At 36.1% G+C, this 13,968-nt stretch overlaps 1 protein-coding gene across 1 annotated transcript; it reads right to left on the bottom strand.

The window, feature by feature from the left end:
• Window positions 1–397: 397 nt before the first annotated feature.
• Window positions 398–12,737, bottom strand: LOC141914170 (receptor-type tyrosine-protein phosphatase T-like). The gene is made up of 34 exons (XM_074805436.1): window positions 12,665–12,737; window positions 12,295–12,489; window positions 11,515–11,757; window positions 10,507–10,746; window positions 10,064–10,207; window positions 9,579–9,893; window positions 9,402–9,499; window positions 8,957–9,185; window positions 8,554–8,748; window positions 7,788–8,018; window positions 7,047–7,286; window positions 6,612–6,755; window positions 6,183–6,506; window positions 5,950–6,059; window positions 5,676–5,874; window positions 5,503–5,599; window positions 5,171–5,432; window positions 4,945–5,090; window positions 4,634–4,818; window positions 4,381–4,556; window positions 4,219–4,306; window positions 4,034–4,110; window positions 3,911–3,947; window positions 3,736–3,845; window positions 3,521–3,655; window positions 3,238–3,395; window positions 3,028–3,163; window positions 2,786–2,941; window positions 2,471–2,629; window positions 2,207–2,341; window positions 1,996–2,121; window positions 1,737–1,873; window positions 1,527–1,662; window positions 398–1,449 (listed from the first exon to the last, which is right to left on the bottom strand). Exons 1-34 carry the CDS (start codon window positions 12,735–12,737, stop codon window positions 1,375–1,377), a joined length of 5,511 nt encoding a protein of 1,836 aa, XP_074661537.1. The 3' UTR covers window positions 398–1,374.
• Window positions 12,738–13,968: the final 1,231 nt, after the last annotated feature.

The following is a 13,968-nucleotide window of genomic DNA, read 5'->3' as shown; positions in this document are numbered from 1 at the left end:
TTGATGTTTTCTTTTGTAGTTATTTGCTAGTGGCATTTATATTAAGTTTTCCATTTAAGGCTTAGCCTGTAAACGAAATTTAAACGTCATTCGTATGATTTGCTGGAATTCGAAAAAGCCGTATTGTGCTGCCACGTAGCGGCAACAACCCCACTTCAAGTAAACCCCTCTGCCCCCTATAGGTGTGATCGAGTCGCAGGGCAGCAGAAAGTTGTTTATTTTCATGACAAATAAGATATAAAACCTGAAGGAACCCAGAATCTTCAATCGTAAAACAAGACAAAAACAAAACAGAAAACACAAAAACAAACACAATCAAATCAGGAAAATCTATATATTTTATTCTAGATTATGTACAATATTCGAGTTCATTGTGAAATTGAAATAATCAGTTATATTTATATAAGGACTGGGTGTATAATCAATAAACGTGAAAGCAGGTAACAACTAACTGTCAGTAGTTAACTTGATTTTATACTAGAAATTACGAGCTTTAGCTACTAGTGTAATACAATTCAAATTCAAATATTTATTCAGTATAAACAATTGCACTGTTTGTGACTGACATTTCTACATACATATAACAAAGTGAGAAAGAGAAATAATAATAATCATTAACATCTGATAAACAAGCACTGATATAAAAACAGATATATATGTAATATGATAGACTATATGCATGGCTCGAAAGTTTCAACAAAAAAATACTATATCGGCAGATATATTATAACATGTATAGTAGAAACTTTACCGGATGAAAATTATGAGTAATTAGATTAATTAAAGATAATTAATTAAGAGTGACTGAATTGATAATCACAGTACAATTACATTGTCATTGTGAATTATTTTACGGTAACTTACTGTCAGTAGTTATGTTTATTTTACACTAGAAATTACGAGTTTTCGCTTTTACTAGTGTATATGTATATTAGGTGGATAGGTGGATAACAGTGAGGGAAGGAAGTGGATGATACACGATGTGAACGCGGTGATTACAAATATGAGTGATGATATTAACTAAGAATATCTAATTAACAGTGATAATTACATAAATCATCTTTATATTGAAATCTATTTCTTTTGAAAAGTATCTGAATATATCTTTATTTACATTGAAATTATAACGTAAGACAACACTCAGTTTTATAGATACATAATTAGATAGCTGATATATAAATTATATATGAATATAATTCATGAACAAAAAAGTAATCGTAAACATAAACACAATAAAACCGGACAGTTTCTGGAGTAGACCTAAGGTTCCTCAATACGAAAAGTACGTTAATCTTTATGTCCTTTACTCAGGTGCCTTTACTCAGATTCCCTTTTCTGATTGTTTGCCTTTCTTCAGCATTTCGAATCATAATTCTAACTAAGGTTCACATAAGTGTCGAATCCTTGTAAATAGAATATCACCAGATCGTGTAGAAACTTGTACTGTTCCTATGAATACGAAAACAAGAAAAATACATCAATAAAATAACTCGTGAAAATACAAAGAAAATCGATTAATTTCTTACCAAATTTGGAATGAATTGAGGTCGAGTCATTCGTAGTTTTTGTATACAGTGATAAATATCGATTTGTTCGCTAGATGGCGCCTTGGTGATCAGTTCAAATGCCGCACAAAATAACCCTGCTCTCGTTGTGCTGTCCCTGTAAAATTTGCATAATCGATAGAATATGTGATATTGTTTTGAATAATTGACTGATGTTGCTAAGATACGAACATGCAATGTACAACAATAGGACTGGTCACGTGTTCTCTTGTAACTAGATTCACAAACTCGAATAGATGTTGTAAATTAGGAACCGACTCATCCTCAGGCCATCCTAAAAACTGGATCTGACGAATCTGATGCGATTCCTGTGAAATCAAAGAAATACAATTGATCTGATCAGGTCATAGTAAATAGCAATGTCGAAGGAAATTCCGAAAAATGCAGCCATATTTCTCTGTACAGTAGCTACCGAAACAACTCAACATACATTCTGTTTTTTGAGGATCAAATCCCGGCGAACGATGGTCTTACAGAGCAATGAAACTTCCTCCACAGTGATTGTAAAAGGACTGCATTTGATGCTTCCAGCTGCAGGCCAGTAACTTGCATATGTCTAAAATCAGAAGATGTATTCTGGAAAAAGATACCTACAAAGCAGACCTATGTATACTAGATGCTAGACTAGGAATACACCTTACCGGATCTTGTGGATATTCTTGATGCATCATCACAATAATTTCACAGTTATAGTCAAAGATCATTTGCCAGAAGTCAGTAATAGTATTTGCCATTGGACTTTGTGTTGCTATAAACACGTTTTTATCTGTGATCGTCTGTAAAAAGGAAAGTATTTCAATCAGATTCTTATAACTTATCGATATCTCAACTGAAGATTATCGAGGATTAATGCCCCCCTCCACCAGATATTCCACGGACAGCTATTAATTCAGAATCAAACTCACGTGCACAAATGAAGCATTGATGAACCCTTTATGTGAGAGTTGCGGTTGATACTGTGCCTCGGGAAGGATGTCTTTGTATCGGGACTTGTTAACATTGTTGAGTAGTTTGGCCACTGCTAGTGATTCCTCGTCCTGAATCGGAATCGATGCCTTCAAAACCTGCATCAGAAAACAACGCATTGGGTAATTATTTTCTTCAAAACCAAACCAAGGAAAAAAATTGAAATCTAGTTTATCTGGGTCAATGGATTCATTGCTGCCATCTGTTTGTTATCCAAAACCCTTCATCTCATTTTGGCTGATCTTAATACGTACAAGAAATTGTTCCTCTATTTTATCAGACACGTTTTTAGATACTGGTCGCGTTGCCTTTCTTTCCTCGTATGATTCTCTGAAACTCGTGGTCGTGTATGCCACTGGTCCCAGTATCAGTTCCTCCAGTAGAATCTGGTGCACGAGAATGTACTGTTTCTGAAGTAGATAGTAATAAAGGAACACGTTGAAGTTTTCCATTTTGGAAACGTGAAATGAGAGGCAGTAACTTTATTAAGATTTACCATATTTTGGATCATTTCTGGTCTTTGTTGTCGTAATTTCCTAAACATGTCGAATACGTTAACAAGTCCATCTTTCTTGGCTTTCTCAAGAAGCTGCTCCGTTGCGATATAACAACCCGTCCTTCCAGCACCAGCACTGAGAACACAAACAATAACATATCTAAACGTGTCCTTAACTGTAAAGGACTGGACGATTTCAAATTAATTTACCTGCCATGAACCAGCACAAGTCCCTGATCCGGGTCGGTAAGACGCTGTTTGATGAACTGTTGCATACGAACAACAGATAAAGCCGGGAACGGTACACCATGATCCGGCCATCCTCGATAGTGAAACACTAATAGATTATGTGCTTGTTTGTGGCCACGCTATAAAATAAATGAAATGTTACTTATCGGGAGAGTCTATTAAAATCGATATCTGAACCAAGCTTATAGATAGCAGAAATACCAACACTAGGTCACTCATGATAAAGCAATGACATGATCATTACCTTTGTAATGGACAAGAAATGTACGGCAGCCGGAGGCTCAGTGTGTTTTTCCATTTTCTTTGCAACTTTTACTGTTATATCTCCATATCGACCTTTCGTGTTCAGTTTTGTTGGCCAATATAAATGATACTTCACCTGCAAGTTAAAAATCAACGGTACTTATTTTTCTAAATTTTGCCTGTTTACGCTTCAGCATCTTAGAGTATTTTTGCAACCTTCTTATCTTTGCCTTGTCCTTCAGTCAGAACAGTAAGTACAATGATAGCTGGACATTTCTCTTGCCAGATCATCCGCCAATGGTCATTGATTGTAGATAGCAATGGAGCTGAAAGAACAAGTTAGATGAGTGAGCGCACAAGTAACACGCAACAATTGAATCATGAGACTTACCCTGGCAAGCAATACATATTACATGACCAGTTAGTCCCTGAAAATTAAATTCAGAATTTCCGTTTATATACAATAGGAGGACGTGGCAACATTTTCAAGAGCAGAGAGGGATTGATTTATCACCCGAATATAATTGGCATTGATGTAATCTGATGTTGGATCTTCACCGATTTGTTCCAGAACAACTCTAGTCGAATCATCTAGAAAAAACCACTCAAAGTCAATGAAACTCAATAGAGATGTTTCACAAGGCAACTCTTGTATTTACGACAGAACTCATGTCTATATAATGACCAGGCAATACTTACAGGCCAATATGTTTGGAAACCTGTTTTTCTCAAGATTCTCCACTGTCTCAGCGCAGGCGCTCAATCCTCGTCTGAATTTGAGAACACTCTAAAGAAAAAATAGATCCAGAACATGATCACATGTCTTACCCACGAGCAGTCGCAACCTCCCAGCAATTTTACCTGAAATTCTTCATTCATATTCTTCCACTCATCAGAGGTCTTCATCAAGGTCTCTCCCAACAGGTCACAAATCATAGTAGCGCCTTTAGAAGCGATTTCGTAGTGATGATCCTCGCCATCTTGCGTTTCATCTACAGCATTCGGATCGTCATAGATATTGAAATACGCGGAGCTTACTATAGGGAGAGGAATCATAGTGTTAAATGTTAAAATAGGCTACAACTTTACAAAACCTCACGGTCTTGAGACAAACCTCTTGAAAATGCAGCATTTGCACTAGCTGTATTTTCTTGTCTCGGTGATTTAGGACAATTCACATAAACAGCCTCTGCTTCTTCTCTCGCCAAAGGTATTTCAATAGGTTTATCAGAAGGTGAAATATTCCCCATGGATATTTCTGCATTGTTCGATGCTTGTTTAATTTTGAATCCACCGCGTCTGAAAAGTTAAAGCGTCCATATAGTGGGTAACTGAATGAGGGGGAACTTTTGTGAGAATAGGGGCATTGGGCGATTGTCAAATGATTTGCCTTGGACTATAGAGGTCGCCACTATTTACTCATACCTCCAAACAATATATAGAGCAACAGCAACCAATAACAGTATTAGAACAACTGTCACAACGCCACCTATTATCCCTGCCTTACTAGACGATGCTTGAACAGTGATTCTCTCTTGCTGTTCTATTGGTGGATAATGCCGAAACGTTTCCTGAAAAATCCCCAAAAAATGGCTAGAGTCACCTCCAAATTGGAAACTACAATTCACATTCAAAGACAAGATGAACTCACTCCGTTATAATTGACAACGATTCCTAAAATAAAACTGTAAGATTTTCCAGTTTCTAGAGGAGCATTAAAGTAACCACAATAGTCACGTGTATCACCAACTATAAACTCAGAGGGCACTTTCGGTGGTAGAACTGCAGTAATATAAACTGATAATCCTCGCTGTTTAGCTTCTCCGTACGAGACGTACTGTGATTGGTTGACTGCACGCTTCCGGCGACGGCTGATTGGTCCATCATGTTTCTTGACGATCACCTCGTAACCGCTGAAAATCAGAGAAAAATTGTTTTATAAGATCATGCATTATTTATAGATGAAAATAAGAGGACACTTACGTAATGTTTCCAGTATTAACACGTGTTATTTGAAGTGTAACAGTCGTGTTTGTTATCGCTGCTTTCTTGACAACCAGTAGGGGAATTGTTATTTCACCTGAAATATCAGTAAGTGACAATGTTGACAAGTGACATCAATGAATACTTGAGGTCATTGGGTTCAAATTACTCACCTGACCAAAAGCTAACACTGGCAGGTGACCCTTCCCCTTTACTATTCGAGGCAAACATTGAACAGTTGTATTGAGTAAAAGGTATCAGTGACGTCGTTATGTCTAAAGTTGTGATGGAGCCTTTGATTTTAGGTTTGTTGATTGTTTTTATGTCTGTTAAAGGTGTTGTGGAAGTTGTACTGATGGGTTCACACGTGAGCTGAAAACAGATAGGGACACGTTACAGTATAGCGCAGATGGTGCCCTCTAATGGTCAGGACAAGTTAATTCCTACCCAATAATTGATGACATCACAATTTGGACTGTTTGGTAAAGTCCATGTCAATGTAGTTTTCAATGTATCCCTTGTGAATGAGTAGTCGAGAGAAGCGGGAGGTCCTGGTACTGAAATAAACACCACAGACAAATTAAGTAATGCGATTCTGTGAATTGACATCTACTTGATGACGACAGCAACATGTTTTACTCATTTACAGTTTAAGAGTTTATTAGAATCAGGGGTTTTACCTGCACACAAAGTTAATACTGTACTAGTCATACTAGTCAGACTCGCAGTTGATATAAGTTGACCGTTCACTAATTTCTGTAGTCTAACAGCTATCTTATACCTGGTATAAGGAGTTAAACCAGTAATTGTGTGATGTGTAAGGACTCCTGCAGTTTCCTGATTAGTCCAAGTCTTTTCTGATATCTTACGATAAACGACTTGATACAGAACGCTGACAGTACCACGTCCTGAATCTACTACAGAACCCGAGTAAGCTGTCCAACCGACTCTTACACTGTTATCTGTCAGCGCAGATTCTGTTAATAGCGAAAACAACTTAAATTCTGAAAATAGATTGATGTTAGTTTTAGATGAACAAGGATCTTTACTTTCAGTCGTTTACAGTTGGGACCGAGATTCTAAGGAATCTCTGATTCAGTGTAATATACCTGACTCGCACCACTTTCCGATGTAATTCTGTGAACAGCCAGATTCACAGATCCCACTCAAATAGTTACAACTTTCATTGTTGTAACATCTACATTCAATCATACATCCAAATGAGTTCGATCCCTTACTGCAACCACCGGGTGCTAAACAGAAATTCAAATTTGATACGAAAATATGAACTGTTTGAACATTCGGAAATACATTCCCATTACAAGTCACTGAATATTTTTATGAAAATCGATCTAATTTTAACAATAATATAATCCTTAAATGAATGGGTAAATTTTGGTAATGAAGGGAGACTTCTTTTCATTTCAAAATTTTTCGTTCGGGGGTAAATTCTATATACAAGTCACTGAATATTTTCGAGAAAAGCAAAATCCATTTCCATACTCTTTATAGTTTACACATATATATAGTCATGTAAAACTTACCGATATATTTGAACCCGATAACTTCTATTTCTGCCAGGTTGAGATACTCTGCATTACTAATGTTCTTGTGTTGAACGGTGACGTATCGTCCAACTATAGGACCTGGGCTGCACGCTAATGTTTTATGCCTACCACAGAGAGGGGGACCCTGGTAAGCACATTCCTGGTTAGATGTAGAAATACTTGTATTGGTGCCATATTCATTTCCAACTCGAATCTCCAGGTTGCGCGAACGTTTTTCTTAGAAAAAGAATTAAGAAGCTTTGAAAGATGAAAACAAATAATAATGCACGACATCCGGGAAGCTGAAGATTGCTTTGGGTGCAGAGCAATTCTATTCAAATTCTGTGAAAAACAAATCTAAAAATAAATTCATTGTTTTCGACAGGCGCACGGCCCCTAACACAAATTTATAGTTATCGACTGAAAATGTTGACACGTTTGAAAAAGTTGATTCAAAATTTTCCAATAACGTATTTTTCATGAAGTTGTCATCCATGGATACCACAGACACATTGTTGTCGAACTGACTTTATTTACAGATTATTGATTATTGATGACTCAGAGTTCGATATTCCGGTAGAGTTCAAAGTTTCAACTCATCTCGAGTCAAACTTTTCTGAAAAAATCACTCATCTAAACTTGGTTTATATTCAACCAGGCTTTTCGAGCTGAAGTTATATATTTTTTTCTATCATATTTGGCCTAGATGATCAATCAACATTAATAATTTGTACTCACTCCACGGCAGGTCGCAACCAGCCGCGTCTGTTCTATCCCACAGTGTAACTTCATGTACCACGTATTGAGTTCCGAGATCAATTCTAATCCAGGCGTTTTGATCATAACGAGTGTGACATAGATCTTTATATGGTTTAGTTACCGTCCGACCATCTGTACATTTACTAGCGGTAAACGTAGGGATTGACAAAACGGATGACATCGTAACTGTTTTACCGCGAGCCACGTTACCTACAAAACGAGCAGAATAGGATTTTCAAAATAAATATCTTATTTCTATCATTTCATTTCTTAGCTTTGGTTACATAGTCTCCGAAGCTAAGCTAATATAAATATCAGTCGAAAAGTCACCATAAAATCAACAAAAAAGTAGCTCGATTCTATGCTTATGTACGTAAAATTAAAGAACTATATTCGCGTCCTTTAAGCCACGAAATAATTTCATGACATCCAGATGGTGATATTTCGTATTTTCAAAAAATGATATTTCTTAAAGTAAAAAAGAATCAGAGATCATGGGCCTATTTTTACGTTTTTCGGACTAAGCTCCCTAATACGGAAAACGTCGCCATTTGGATCTACGTGAATTAGGAAGAATTTCTAAAAAAATAATTCATTTTATTATTTTTCCTTTTATTTTTTCAAAATTTTCATTTCAATAAAAGCCGCTTCACATGACGGATTAGTTGAGTTAATCCATTAATCTGGGAAAAATCCGGGGTTCAGTGATATTTGACCTGACCCACAGTTGATACAGAAAACTTACTGATTTGACAAGCTGGTCCGGTCCATCCTGGTGATGTCCAGGGATACGGAGTTTTTATTGAAGACTCACATGCAGTGTTAGGATTTGGACACATTAAAGCGCCATCTATATTCTGTCCCTTTATTGGACATATGTTCACGGCTGTATTACTGCAATGACACTCCCAACCAGAACAACTCTTCCCAAAACATATTACTGAAATGACAAAAGAAGATTGTTTTACAAAAAACATTCTCTAAATGCTGTTCTCCAACGATATATATATATATATATATATATATATATATATATATATATATATATATATATATATATATATATATATATATATATAATGAGCCAACTACATTTACTCTTATTCAAGTTTCTCGTTTTGGCTATATCTAATGTGGGATTGAATTACCCGCAGTCGACGTTTTGTAACTTTTAGGTTTGGTGTAAATGAATTTCTGAGTGACGTCATTCTTTACACCAACTCTAACTTCATAATCAGTATCAGGTTCTAGTCCTGTTAGTGTGTGGCCGGTAGGTTGCGCCGCTGTTGTGGTCCATGTTTGTCCGTTCAGTTGTTTATACTCGACTTGATAAACAGCTTTAGTGACGTCACACTGTAACTCTGCAGCAGTTAAAGCCTGCAACATAATTATAATTCACTACATGTTTTTATCATGTGTCACTGAAAGGGAAGGTCAAATTTTCTTCCCTTGTCATATAGATATAAATGAACATCAGGTGAATTAGTTAATAAAGTAAGAAAATAAATTAAGTTAGCCCCGGGTTGAAGGTAACACTAGTCTATAAAACCGGGCCCAGGTGAATTTATGTGATTCTGGTTGAGGCACACTTACGGTCCATGTAAGTATCAGATTGGTTGTCTGGGGCCACGTGTTACTGTTCTCAACCGCTGTGGACACCACACGAACACCTTTAGGACCGTTTAATGGATCTACAGTAAAACAAACATGTTCAACACAATTCTGTGTTTGAATTGATGATTAAGAGTTTATTAGAATGAGGGGTTTTACCTGCACACAAAGTTAATACTGTACTAGTCAGACTCGCAGTTGATATAAGTTGACCGTTCTCTAATTTCTGTAGTCTAACAGCTATGTTATACCCGGTATTAGGAGTTAAACCAGTAATTGTGCGATGTGTAAGGACTCCTGCAGTTTCCTGATTAGTCCAAGTGTTTTCTGATATTTTACGATAAACGACTAGATACTGAACGCTGACAGTACCACGACCTGAATCTACTACAGAACCCGAGTAAGCGGTCCAACTGACTTTTACACTGTTATCTGTCAGCGCAGATTTTGTTAATTGAGAAAACGATTTCAATTCTGAAAAAGAAATCTGAGATGTTAATTTCAGGTGATTTGAATAAAATAAAGGGTAAGGATCTTTTACTTTCGGTTTTTTTGACTTGGTATCATTTTCGATTCATATTGGTTACTATATTTCGGGAATAGGAAGTGAGATTCCCAGGAATCTATGATTCAGTGTAATATACCTGACTCGCACCACTTTCCGATGTAATTCCGTGAACAGCCAGATTCACAGATACCACTCAAATAGTTACAACTTTCACTGTTGTAACATCTACATTCAATCATACATCCAAATGAGTTCGATCCCTTACTGCAACTACCGGGTGCTAAACAGAAATTCAAATTTGATACGAAAAATATGAATCATTCGATCTTTCGGAAATATGTTCTCATTACAAGTCACTGAATATTTTTATAAATCGATCTAATTTTAACAATAATAAATCCATAAATGAATGGGTGCTAAAAACAAAATTTTGGTAATAAAGGGAGACTTCTTTTCATTTCAAAATTTTTCGTTCGGGGGTAAATTCTATATACAAGCGACTGAATATTTTCGAGAAAAGCAAAATCCATTTCCATACTCTTTATAGTTTACACATATATATAGTCATGTAAAACTTACCGATATATTTGAACCCGATAACTTCTATTTCTGCCAGTGCGAGAGCCTCTGCCTTACCAATGTTCTTGTGTTGAACGGTGACGAATCGTCCAACTATAGGACCTGGGCTGCATGATAATGTTTTATGTGTTCCACAGAGAGCGGGGCCCTGGTAAGCACATTTCTGGTTAGATGTAGAAATACTTGTATTGGTGCCATATTCATTTCCAACTCGAATCTCCATGTTGCGTTCGCGTTTTTCTGAGAAAAGATTAAGGAGCTTTGAAATATTGCAGTTAACTCCGACAAAACAAAATTAATGCACGAAATCAGGGAAGTTGAAGATTGCTTTGGGAGCAAAACAATTCTGTTCAAGTTCTTTTGAAAAAATAAGTAAAGGGGCCGTGCATGAAGTACGTTCGCTTGACTTCCGGTTATTTTAACTCCTCCACCTCCCCATGCACATGCGCGCACGTTTTTCTAGGGGAAAATCAGATTTAACTTCGTGAAAACAAGTTGAAGAGAGTCGCCCATGAATACCGCAGATACATTGATGTCGAACGGAAAACAAATTATTCATGGCCCACGCACATTTCCACAGTTCAGGTTAAAAATCTTGTCTCTAGATTTTTTAATTTTCATCTCGAGTCAAAGGTAACTGAAAACTGTGTGAAACAGTGCGGAATTTAGTTCCTGAATCGATCAACAATTGGTAGATTTTGAAAATCTCTAAACTAAAACGGGGTTATATTCAACCAGACTTTTTCTAACGTATTCTTTGTATCAGATATGAGTTAAACGATATTAACCATTGATATTAATTATTGATGACTCAGAGTTCGATGTTTCGGTAGGGTTCAATATTTCAACTCATCTCATAGAATCCATCAATGATTGGTTAGTTTTGAAGATATTTCATCTACTAGACGGAATTTATATCTAACGAGACTTTTCCAGTTAAAAGTTCTATTTTTTCAGATTTGACCGAAATAATCAATGATATAATCAACATTTATAATTTGTACTCACTCCACTCAGCGTCGCCGCAATCAGCCGCGTCTGGTCTATCCCAAAGTGTAACTTTATGTACCACGTATTGTGTTCCAAGATCAATTCTAATCCAGGCGTCTTGATCCTCATTAGTGTGACACATATCCTTATAACTGAGATAAGCAATGTGAGCTAGCGTTTGACCATCTGTACATCTACTACCGCCGTATGAGTCGGAATAAACGGATGACATCGTACCTGTTTTACCGCGAGCCACGTTACCTACAAAACGAGCAGAATAGAATTTTCAAAATAAATATTTTATTTCCATCATTTCATTTCTTAGCTTTGGTTACGTAGTCGCCGAAACTAAGCTACTATAAATATCAGTCGAAAATGTCACCCTAAAATCAACAAAAAAGTAGCTCGATTCTATGCTTATGTACGTAAAATTAAAAAAACTATATTCGCGTCCTTTAAGCCACGAAATAATTTCATGACATCCAGATGGTGATATTTCGTATTTTCAAAAAATGATATTTCTTAAAGTAAAAAAGAATCACAGATCATGGGCCTATTTTTACGTTTTTCGGACTAAGCTCCCTAATACGGAAAACGTCGCCATTTGGATCTACGTGAATTAGGTAGGATTTCTAAAAAAATGATTCATTTTATTTTTTTCCCTTTTATTTTTTCAAAATTTTCATTTCAATAAAAGCCGCTTCATATGACGGATTAGTTGAGTTAAACCGTTAATCTGGGGAAAATCCGGGGTTCAGTGATATTTGACCTGACCCACAGTTGATACAGAAAACTTACCGATTTGACAAGCTGGTCCGGTCCATCCTGGCGGTGTCCAGGGATATGGAATTTTTATTGTAGACTCACATGCAGTATTAGGATCAGGACACGTTAAAGCGCCATCTATATTCTGACCCTTGATTGGACATTGGTCCACAGCTGTATTACTGCAATGACACAACCAACCAGTACAACTCTTCCCAAAACATTTTGCTGAAATGACAAAAAGAAGATTATTTTACAAAAATATTCTCCAAATGCTGTTCTCCAACAATAATTCTCTTCTTTCTCTGGTTATCATCGGTGCTCTCTTATGGATTGAAATCGTACAATTTACGATTTCTACGTTTTCAACAGCTCTGGAACCAACGATTATTGATTAACTCACCTGATGTGTTTGTGATGAATAAACATAGAATCAACAACAGCAAAAAACGAAAGATGTTTCTTTCACGATACATTTTGTTTATCTGAATGACGCAATATGATATCGCTCACATATCTATGCAATTAACTTCCTTTTGATTTTCAAATAAATCATTTTAAAGGAAGTTTAAACAAATTTCAGATTTGCTAGTTTATTTTGCTCTGAGGGGGAGGTTAGGAAGGAGGCCAGAACAGAACATCAAGGGTCACCGTTACCCGAGTAGGAAAAAAATAAATAAAAGAAAAAATCTTTGATAAGTAAAAAGAACAAATTATCAAAACATGAAAAAAAAACAGTTTAATTCATAGTGTTAACGGATTAACTCCACTTAAATCCTTAGCACGATAGACATGACACCCCTTTCGTGTAAAATGAGACAAACCATTGGTTTTCCCCGTATCAGAAAAAACAGGCATCAGCTGAATAGGGTGACCACAAAGCTAATTAATCACCAATTAAAATCATTAAAATCATGGATCATTTTTTCCTATCATTACTTCCTTGTATAAATACGTGAATCCGGGTCATTGTTTCGATAAACTGTAATAATAAAAATACGTTTAAAAATGATGAAATTGTCAAAATAATAACATTCAATATTTAGAAGTCTAGAAAATAAATTCATATTTCTATATGAATAATTTTTACCTGTCGTTAAATCTTTAGTTTTACTGAAATAAAAGAGTGACGATTTTAACTCGATTTTTTCAATTCTTCAAAATTCTGGGTTCAGCAAATACCTTTTGAATAGACGGTACCGAAATAGTCGGTTTGAAGGACTAATGGGATTCGAACCAAATCAAACTAATCTGTAATTGATGAGTTATGTATTAGTGATCTGTTATTGATAAGTTTTCTGTCATTTAAAAAGAAGGTGGCATTTGGTGCGAAACAATTAAAGGGACGACAACAACAAAATGATTCCATAAAAACTTACATTCGACGTGATTTGTTTCCTCTGTTTTCGAGTTGTTTTATCAGATATACGAGCAGAAATATTACGATCAGAATGAACGCAATGCTACCAAGAACCACTCCAGCAATTATCAGCGGGACTAAAGACGTGACGGTCCACGCATTGTCATCGACTGAATGAAGAAATTAAGTTTGAAACGCGAAATTTCAATATCTAAATCAGTAGAAGTGCAAAGATCGGTTCGCGGATAGGTCATTAGTTTCAACGAATAGCTGAGCATTCCACCTGATGATGGCTGTCAGTCAACGTTGTGGTTTCATAATATACATTTTATCGTATAATTTTAAAT

The sequence above is a fragment of the Tubulanus polymorphus genome, chromosome 12, assembly GCF_964204645.1.
Source record: "Tubulanus polymorphus chromosome 12, tnTubPoly1.2, whole genome shotgun sequence".
NCBI classification, from domain to species: domain Eukaryota; kingdom Metazoa; phylum Nemertea; class Palaeonemertea; order Tubulaniformes; family Tubulanidae; genus Tubulanus; species Tubulanus polymorphus.
The sequence above is the reverse complement of the archived record's forward strand: the minus strand, read 5'-3'. Positions and strand labels throughout refer to the sequence as shown.